Genomic DNA, 11,033 nt, shown 5'->3' with positions numbered 1-11,033 from the left:
AAAAAGCAACAGTTTTTTATACCAAAATCCAGAAGTTGACTTTTCAAGGTCTCTGCAAGTTTAAAGAGAAACCATAAGGGTACAATTTTTGAGATAGGAATAAAATGATGACTTGTAGCACTCAAAACACAACCATTCTTTAGGAGTTCACATTTGAACAACGCATGAAACTTACCTAGGTTTTCCCTCAAATGCATCATTAATTTGTTCCGGTGTAGGTCTCTCAGGGAATGTAGAGATAATGACATATCTTTCCTTTCCAAATGACTCATCAACCCTTCTATACAGTTCATATCTGTATGGATATGACATCCTGAAAAAATAAAAGCAAAAAAGCCAAACAAACTTAGATGATTTCAGACCTTACAGAGAGAGAGAGAGAGAGAGAGAGAGAGAGCTTTCAAATAGTCAGGCAAAAAATTTTTACCGCATGTATATCAGGGGATTTTGATGTTCAAAATCCATTCTTCAAAGTTCTATTTAATCTAAAGGATTATTTTTCACTATAAAAACTATACTAAATTACTTGATTTGAAATATATCAACTGACGTAGTTATCCTCATCATCCTCATATTGATCACAAGTTGTCTAAAAAGTAAGATTAGCGGTAGTCACTATAATACACTAAATGCTATGAAGCTATTTTCAGACAGTGTAAGAATCTATATCAATTCAAAAAGTGCTGCAATTATCTTGTTACGCCTCTCAAAATATTCATTTGAAACAATTGGATGCTACAAGTGATTTCTTATGCGGAGAGGTAGATAAATGTACATACAGAGTTCAGCCTAATGGTTTGCAACATAATGCTGTTCACTTGAAAACTCAATTCACTTCATTGCACAGGCTTCTAGGCAATGATATCATAAAAACCTGCTTCACAGATTGTATCTCGTGTTCATGAACCATAACAACTATTTTATTTATTTCAAGCATAGTAGGAGCAATGTAATTTTATTCACCATATATGTTGATCGCATCCCATTAGCAGACAATGAATAGGCAAGACAATTAAAAGAACCACTGTCTGACTTCATACTTCTCCAAGAAAGAATATGAGAAAGTACGTGACAAAAAATTCTTAGACCCCTAGTATTTCTATAACAGAGATGTATATGCTTGAGAAATTTGGCATGCCCAATTCCAAGTTAGATTCATGATGTGTTGGAAAATCTATCAAATTTAGGGGCCGTTTGTTTCAGGGATGTTCTCTGGTGGACAATGATGAAGAAAGGTGTTTCTCTCAAGTACATTAGTATAATTCAAGATATGTATGAAGGAGTAGTAACCAATGTCCGCACTTGTGGAGGGGTGACAACCAATTTTCCTATAATAGTTGGGTTACATTAAGGATATGCTTTAATGATATTGTTTTGATTGATGAGTTTAGAGTTGGGGTTAATGCTAAGTTAGAATTATGGAGACAGACATTGGAAGCAAGAGGTTTTAAGTTGAGTAAGAGTAAGACATAATACATGGAATGTCGGTTTAGTAAACAACGAAGTAGTGATGGAAGTGTAGTGAAGCTTGGTGAGCAAGAAATATCGGTGGATGATTGTTTTAAATATTTGGGATCTATCATTCAAAAGTATGGAGAAATTGGAGATGTAAATCATAGGATAAAGGTTGGGTGGAGGAAATGGAAGAGTGCAACTGGAATGTTGTGCGATCGTAGAATGCCATTGCGGTTGAAGGAAAAGTTTTATAGGACGACTATTAGGCCCGCTTTACTATATGGTACAAAATGTTGGGCTGCCAAGAGACATCATATTCAAAAAATGAGTGTAACTGAGATGGATGTGTGAAAATACAATAAAAGATAAGATTCGGAACAAGGAGATACGTAAGAAGGTAGGCGTTGCGCCCATTGAAAATAAGATGAGAGCGAATCGTTTATGGTGGTTTGGACATATTCGACGAAGGCTTAATGATGCTCCAGTTAGAAGGATGGAGAAATGAGAAAATATATTAGTTAAAAGAGGTCGGGGTAGGCCTAAGAAGACATGGATGGAGGTGATAGGAAAGGATATGAATGCTTTGAATCTTACCGAGGACATGGCATTGGATAGAAATAATTGGAGGAGAAGGATTCATGTGAAAGATCCAGAATGATTTTCTTTTTTGGTTCATATTGCCGACCCCAATTGTTTTGGGATGAAGGCGTAGTTGTTGTTGTTGTTGTTGTTGTTTCAGGGATGAGAAAGAGAAACACAAATCCCATGGAATTTGTGCTTTACATGGTAGAATCCTGTCAAATAATTTTCATAAGAAACAAACTTGTTTTATGTTTGTTTCATGTTAGTGGGAAACTCACAATGTAAGGTGGGCCCCACATGCAAAAGTTAACATTTTTTCATTTATTATGACTTACCGTAAGAGAGATGGTTTCATTTTGAATGAGGGAAAAAATTGTTGGGGCCCACATGCAAAAAGTAGGCTTTTGCATTTATGAAAGGAGCCCATTGTCAAAAAAGTGGTGGGAAGTTTGTTCCCGAATGGGGGGGGGGCATATGGAAAGGATTTCATATGAAACCCATAGTCAACGGTATTTTGGCTTCTCATTGACTGCGGGTCCCACCAAATCCAAAGCTTCAGCATGTTTGTTTCACCCTATGAAAATAGTGTGAAACAAATGCTCCCTTAGTACCAATATAAGACCTTAGAATATTTTTTTTTTTTAAGAAAGTACTTTCAAAATACAATATATTGAAAATAATGCAATACTTGGTGAATATATACAGTGAATGTAACGCCCCAAAATCTAGGATTTATAACTTTTAGAAGAATTTAGAAAGCTTTTGAAATCATTCGTTTATCAGAGTTTTTAAATAATAATTCAGCAAAAAATGGTGTTTGAAATAGCAAGTCTCTGGACCTTGAGCGCATTACAGTGCAAACTTTCTCTCATAAACAAATTTGCAACCCAATATATTTATTGAAATAAAAAGAAAAAACGGAGTTTTGGTAACACAATTTTAATAATTCAGAGTTTAATCAAAAGAAAGATTTCAAAGAAACTTTATACCAAATTTACCAAAATATCTTCAAGAGCAAAACGTCAGGGAAAGAGTCTCATCTTGATCATGTCATTGTGCCATCGCATGTCTTGAACAAATCCAATTATCACCTGTGCCCATAAAATGGGTCAGTTTCACGAAAAACTGGTAGGTGTACAAGTGAGACAATATGAAACTAAATAAGCAATAATCAATGTGCAATACTTTATATCAAGCACAATTGGTTGATTTACTCAAGCAAGTAAGCATGAGCAATAAATTATGCAAATGAACAAGTATCTCTAATATAAACAATTGAGTTAAGCAACAGAGCAATTAATTGTGTAATCAAGTGAGCTATTAACTATCACAAGATAAAGATTCATTCATCACAAGATATACACAACTTCACGACAAGTAGATTAATTATAAGATGCAAGCATATTGCACAACAAGCAATTCTATTAATCACATTATATAAACAGCTTATAATGTAACGACCCCAACTTATCCCCTTTGAAAATGCGGATTTTTTTTTTTAAACAGTGCGGAAAACTTCCCAGAAACCCGGGGTCCTCACAGTTCCAATTCAAACTGGATAGCCACAAACCACAAAAGAACTTGCAATTAAAATCCATAAACTAACCAATACCTTTATTCATGAATTAAGAACTAATCTCAAAATAAAGTGTTTGACTCAACAGAAAGTAATGTAACCCTTAATGACAATAAGCAAATAACAAGAACACTAGACTGAAAAACCAAAATAAAGAGCCACTCTGTCCACAAAGAAGACTATCAAAACTCATTGTGACTCCCGCGCCTTCGCAGTAGCTGTCGACTTCACTGATCACCTGTTCCTGCGAAAAACCAATGAAGTAGGGTGTCAGAATCGAAATCCTGAGCACAGCTACTTCTTAATGAAACAAGTGAGATAAAGAGTTAAGATGAGATATCATGCAACAATTGAGGGAAACACATACAAGACAGTTTTATATCATTTGAGAAACTATTCATGCCACAATCGTAAATGCTAAACATGCAAAGACATTAAGGCAGTAGCATGTACTAAGACTTCAGCATGCAACACGAAATAAACATTAAACACTTATCATCATGTAAGGATTAAGGAAACCATTCAAGTATGCATGCTCTAATGCATAACAGGAAAATGCATGTCTTTTGTGCAATGCATGAATCATTTTATTTTTTTCCATTAAGTCTTTTGTTTCCTTATGCATGCCTTATTAAATGCATACAGCTTTAAGTTTCTCTTTTTAATTACCGTTGCCCGCGGATACACCAAACGGGTACAAACCCCGAGGTTAAGCTAGGTTCCCAGGGTAGCTTAGCACACAATTTGTATTTTATTACTGAGTTCCAACTTAGCCCTCGACCGAATCACCTTCGAAACATTAGACCTCCACATCTAATGTCGGGGACACAAGGGACACCCCACGCCCACAAGTATCACTTCCTTGGTACCAAAAACAACAACTGTGTCAAACACACCACTCCCGGGTAAAGTGGCGGACTCTCCCTAAAACCGTGGCCAGGAGAAGGAACCTTAATATCGGGTTCAAGGGAGCAAATTAAGCACACGGAGTTTTGTATCCTCACAGTCTCCCCAAAACCGGATTTCCAAGATCCCATTCTCCAGATGGGAGATCCCAGAAGGTATATTACAATGTGCTTTATTATTTCCTTTTATTAAAATTTAATTTCTTAAGTTTTGCAACATCATATGCAAAAAGAAAGATAAAAGCTCGCCTCTATCTCGCGAGAGCCATCACAGGACTCCGGCCTGTGGAAACATATAGAACAGTGCAATAAAGCTGAAATATTAATAAAGTATGATCTTTGGAATGCATTGAAATGAATAAGGGAAAACAATTCCATAGCTCGGGTTTATCAAACCCTCGATGATTCATTATGATCACCGAAGCACCAATGCAAGGACCATAATCATATGTGTGCAGTGGTATCAACATGTTTGCAAGGTATAGTCATATATGTACCAATTTAATCCATTGACAATGAACATGAAATATGACATTCCCATATGCAAATTGCACAACCCACGTTATACCCCTTTCCCTGTGCATATGCATGGCATGCGCATGCATGCATCTTCATGCAATTATTACCACATATGGTTCTAACCATGAATTGTATTGAGATGAACAAAAGAGCATTCATGTATTTATGTATATATGCAACAACACATGTTAAGTCCATCAATATGTAAGCACTCAAAACAACTTTATCATGGGATAATGTGTAAGCATGTTCCAACACACATATAAACCACCTCAACTCCTAACATAAAGAGAAATAAAACTGTAGGTACATAATTCATGCTCAAGATTTATCATGCATCAAAAGATTAGAATTTTAACTTTACCAATCACATAGCTAGGCCCTGTTTTCATATGCTAACAACCTATGTTACTAACATGGCATGATTCCCAGCATAAGAGAAGTTTTGTAATTAACAGCACAGCCCATCCGACCCTATCGGCTGGGTGTGACAGCATATACACAGGCCCAAAACAGAGACTGTGTATGCTGTCCGGAAACGTATCACAAAAGGGAAGCCATATGCTAACATCCCTGTTTACATATATACATATATATGTATATATATACATATATATATATATATACAGACCTATATATATGTATGTGAAAAGATTAAACCCAGCCCAGCCGACCCCATTGGCTGGGTCTGGCAGCATATTCACAGGTCTAGTGTGGACCTGTGTATGCTGTCAAAAACGACAGCATAATATATTTCGAAAACCACCATTTAATTACTTTATATATATTTTTTTTTCTAAAAAGGAACACACCCAGCCCAGCCGACCCTGTCGGTTGGGTTTGACAGCACATTCACAGGCCCAGTTGGGCCTGTGTAAGCTGTCAAGAAACCCCCCACCTATGCAGAAAATACATATATAACATTTTTTTTGTTTTTCAATGCCCAAGGCTCCAAGTCAGCACCCAATCGACTGGGTCGACTGGGCCTGCCCTGGTCCTGCCAAAACTAGTACCGCACCCAGCCAATCACTTGGCTGGGCCTGTCGGCTCGGCCAGCAGCTGGCAGTCAGCCGAGTGTCACTCGGCTGGCTGCCAGCCAGCCAACCCATCAGCCGAAACCCCAAAAGCAAAACAGATTTCAAAAATTTTATATTTTTTTTTGTTACAACCCTGCCCAGCCCAGCCGACCTTGTTGGCTGGGGTTAACAACATATACACAGGCCCAGTGTGGGCCTATGTATGCTGTCAACAACAACAGCATAAAAATTTATTTACGCAAAACTGCCTGCAAATGATATTATGTGTTTTTTTTTTTTAAAGAACACACCCCCGCCCCAGCCGACCCTGTCGGCTGGGTCCAACAGCATGTACACAGGTCCAGTTTGGACTTGTGTATGCTGTCAAAAACAGCAGCACCCCTGATCACGCAAAACTGATTTTCTTTTTAAAGAAGATACCCAGCCCAGCCGACCTTGTCGGCTGGGTCCAACAGCATGTACACAGGTCCAAACTGGACCTGTGTAGGCTGTAAAAAACAACAGCACTACAGATTTCAAAGAACTGATTTTTTTATTAATTCATATACCTTTTTTTTTTTTAAAAGAGAATACCCAGCCCAGCCGACAGGGTCGGCTGGGTCCAAAAGCATGTACACAGGTCCAGTTTGGACCTGTGTATGCTGTCAAAAACAACAGCATACCACCGATTTTGCAAAACTGCCCACGAGTATATCATATATATATATATATATATATATATATATATATATATATATATATATATATATATATATATATTTTTCTTAAACAACAACAATACAACATATGCGAAAAGGAATAACGGGGGAAATCGAGGGTCCACTGTTCCTCTATGGATTTCCATCAAAAGATGCATGGAAAATCCAATCTTTACCCTATTTCTCATTCGTTTCAAGGAGTACCCGTACTTTTTTGGAAAAAAAGAGAATAGAGGTTGTGGAGGGCGTTTGGGCTGAGCTTCGATGCCTCCCACCTTCTTCTTCCACCTCCTGCACTCCTCCTCTCTCTCTCTCTCTCCCCTCTTTTTCCTGTTTTTTTTTCTCCAGCCAAAAGAAAGAGAAAGGGCTGCCCCCCCCCCCTTCCTTCTCCTATTAGTAGCTGGAAACTCTTTAGAGAGTTTCCAGATTTGGTTCTCCCACATTAGGGAGTTTCCAAAATTTCTTGGACTCCTCTCTAACAAAATTTTTGTTGACTTTTTGACCTACCTTACTTAAAAGGTATGGAAACCTCTAAACCCCTTTTAATTAGGGAAGAGGGTTAACCCTAAACCCTCTTAACCCAAATCCCGAAATTAATAAAAATCATTAAATTAATAAATTTATTTTTTTGAATTTAATTATTAATAGGTATTCAAAAGTTCCCAAAATTGGTCATGTTGACCATGGAGACTTTTTATATGCTAATAACCCCAATTTAAAGCTCCCAGCTGTCGGATGCGAGAGAATCGTTTACGGTGGTTTGGACATATTCGGCGAAGGCCTAATGATGCTCCAGTTAGAAGGTTGGAGAAATGGGAAAATATATTAGTTAAAAGAGGTCGGGGTAGGCCTAGGAAGACTTGGATGGAGATGATAGGAAAGAATATGAATGCTTTGAACCTCATCGAGGACATGGCATTGGATAGAAATGATTGGAGGAAAAGGATTCATGTGGAAGACCCAAAATGAATTTCTTTTTTGGTTCATATCGCTTACCCCAATTGTTTTGGGATGAAGGCGTAGTTGTTGTTGTTGTTGTTGTTGTTCAACAAACTGCTAAAATTTTAGAAAAATGTGATTTCTGGGCCAACCAGAACTCGGATTTGAAAAAGTAAAATACCATTGCGCTCCGAATTTTGAGGCGCATCCAATGATATATTACATGAATATCAAATTCCGAATTTCGCCCAAAAATAACCCGAATTTCGCTCGAATTTAAAAGTTGAAATTAAAACTCTTTGCCACACTTCGATTGGCTTGCCTAGACCCTGTTGATGAGACTTGGGTCAAACCCAAACTCCGAGACCTCGGTCTACAACTCGAGCCTCAAACGATTTTCTTACCAGACTTAGCCAAATTTCAAAGTTTTCCTGAATTGACTAAAGTCCGAAAACACGAGATCTTACATCCCTACCCCCTTAAAAGAATCTCGTCCTCGAAATTTGAACGTACCAAATAAAAGATGATAGTGTTGACGCATATCTGCCTCAGGCTCCCAAGTGCATTCATCTAGCCCATGATGCTGCCAACGCACCTTTACGAACGGAATCGTCCTACTGCGTAGTACTCTTTCCTGACGTTCCACAATCTCTATCGGCTTCTCGTCCGTAATTAAGTCAGGTTGTACCTCGATCGCCTCATAGTGGATTACGTGTGAGGGTTCAGGTACGTACTTTCTCAACATCGAGACATGAAAAACATCGTGAATCTGCGAAAACTGAGGAGGAAGTGCTACCCGATATGCTGTCTCTCCGACACGTCCAAGGACTTCGAAAGGTCCCACATACCTAGGACTCAACTTTCCTTTCTTTCCAAACCGGAAGATACTTTTCGTGGGCGATATTCGAACAAACACGTGATCGCCTACTTCAAAACTAAGCTCTCTACGCCGCTCATCGGCATAACTCTTTTGCCTACTTTGGGCTGCAATCAACCTTTGCCAAATTAAACGCACCTGATCCGCATAGTGATGGACAATTTCTGGGGACTCCATTGCTCTCACTCCAACCTCATCCCAACAAACCGGAGATCTACACGGTCGGCCATACAGTGCTTCATACGGGGCCATGCCAATACTAGCATGAAAGCTATTGTTATAAGAAAACTCTGCAAGCTTTACATGTTTGTCCCAATCACCTGCCCAATCCAAAGCGCACGCTCTCAACATATCCTCGAGTGTTTGAATCGTCTGTTCTGACTGCCCAATCCAAAGCGCACGCTCTCAACATATCCAAAGCGCACGCTTTCAAAGTTTTCCTGAATTGACTAAAGTCTGAAAACACAAGATCTTACATATAAGGCAAACAGTTATGCTAGTCATAAGTTATAAACAGTTTGTAGATTACGAGCTGTAAACAATTATACAACAAGCAGTTTATAAGTTGCATGTAGTAAGCAATCACACAACAACAGTTATATTACTCACAAGATGTACGCATACATTAGTACTAGTTGTAAACAGTTCGTAGATTACGAGCGTAAAGCAATCACATTAATCATAAGATGTAAACAGTTCATAGATTACGAGTTGTAAGCAGTCACATTTGTCATAAGATGTAAACAGTTCATAGATTACGAGCTGTAAGCATTTACACAACAAGCAATTCTATTACGGAGTCAAAAAGTGATGTGAACAGGATATTTATTGTTTCGATATTAGCTGGACTGTGGGTACGCACAGACGCGAAACATAGAAACAACCGAGAATGATCTGAGGGTTTATTATGCCATGTATTTTTTATAACCCGAATAACTCACTGAATCCGCTCCTAAGGGGACGGTCAGTGACCAAGAGAGGATTCCCCAAAAGTCACTCGTTCAAAGGATGCATCCAACTTCTGCAAAAGTGCTTGAAGCTACCTTTTGTAACCCATTTCTCCTAACTCCGATAACTGGAGAAGGCGAGTCTTTTGCCTGAAATAGTCATTAATGGCTTGTCCATCGGAGTTTTTGTACCATTCATTCTCTCTCTTGATGAACTGTGGTGAACGGGCACGACAGGGGTTTCTTAACCGTCGCCCCATTCTACATGCTCTGGTTCATTAAACTCACTCAAGCATCTTGCCTATGAGAGCGCATAGTCACCATTTTGTGATTTCAACAATGTGGCATTGCACGCTTCGAGGTTACCAGACCTCTCATCCTACTCATCATAGTACGCATCATACATGTTCAAAAGTACAACCACGATGAGAGCGGTCAACTTGTGAAGGTGAAAACATCACCATTATGTGATTTCAATCACATGCCATTGCACGTTCGAGGTAAACATAAACCTCTCATCCTACTTGTCGCAGTACGCAACGTACCTGTTCAAAAGTACAACCACGATGAGAGGGGTCAGGATTTCTACAACGAAATCCCCACAACATTATTTTGTAAAAATACATAGTGTAATCATTCAAGTTTAAATTTGACATGCTCTGATCCTTTAGACCGACACGAGCCTCTTGCCTCTTAGGCGAACAACAACATTACATGATTACAATAATGTGCCAATACATGTATCGAGGTGACCACAGACCTCTCGTCTTACTCATCGTAGTCCAGCCATGATGCACATGCCTAAAAGTACGACTACGAAGAGAGGGGTGTGGGTTTCTCCAAAAAAAAAAAAAACCAATAGCATAATCTTGCAGAAGAAGCATCTTATTTTGATCATGATTTATCTTTCGAACAGTGGGTCATGACTTTTAAAACAAATAAGTGAAACAGTATACGTTCAAAGCTGCACTTAAGTGAGTGCAAGCCAATAAAGAGCAAGCTCGTGCCCATAACAATGCAACGGCGAAACAAGAAGCAAGACTCGATGTGTGAAACTACACATCGAGTGTAAGACACGCTAGCAACGCACGATGTACGAAATTGTACCTTGGCTAAGCAAATGCGTAAGGTGACTCGCGAAGTACGAAGTCGTACCTCGATTAAACCAAAAGAGTAAGCAAGTAAAGTGCAAGAGCAAAGCTTGTGCGCAAAGCGCGACGACAAGATAAGAACAGAACCACATGCAAGAGCAAAACATATGCGTAAAGCACGACAAAAAAGGAAGAAACAATACATGCAAGAGCAAAGCATATGCGCGAAGCGGGGTAACAAGGTAAGGACGAAACGACACATGTAAAAACAAAGCCTGTGTGCGAAGTGTAGCGGCAAAGTAAGAACAAAGCAAAGCATGTACACGAAGTGCGGCAACAAAGTAAGGACGAAATAATACATGCAAAAAGTGTAAAAGCAAGCATGTGCACATAAAGCGCGGCGGCAA

General features: G+C 38.9%; 1 protein-coding gene across 2 annotated transcripts in view; it reads right to left on the bottom strand.

Annotated features, from left to right (window-relative positions):
• Positions 1–11,033, bottom strand: part of LOC149847962 (adenylate kinase family protein) — a 95,999-nt gene that overhangs the window by 256 nt on the left and 84,710 nt on the right. Inside the window, exons 16-17 of one of the 2 annotated variants that reach the window (XM_090010526.1) lie at positions 176–313; positions 23–52 (exon numbers count right to left, since the gene is read on the bottom strand). In XM_090010526.1, the coding sequence (XP_089866652.1) occupies positions 23–52; positions 176–313 (168 nt within the window). Of the gene's footprint in view, positions 1–22; positions 53–175; positions 314–11,033 lie in introns of those variants that run through there. The other variant, XR_016432634.1, reaches the window with a different exon arrangement.

The sequence above is a fragment of the Nuphar pumila genome, chromosome 1 (genome assembly GCF_984573655.1).
Source record: "Nuphar pumila chromosome 1, dmNupPumi1.hap1.1, whole genome shotgun sequence".
Classification (NCBI taxonomy): domain Eukaryota; kingdom Viridiplantae; phylum Streptophyta; class Magnoliopsida; order Nymphaeales; family Nymphaeaceae; genus Nuphar; species Nuphar pumila.
This window is presented reverse-complemented; position numbering and strand designations above follow the sequence as displayed.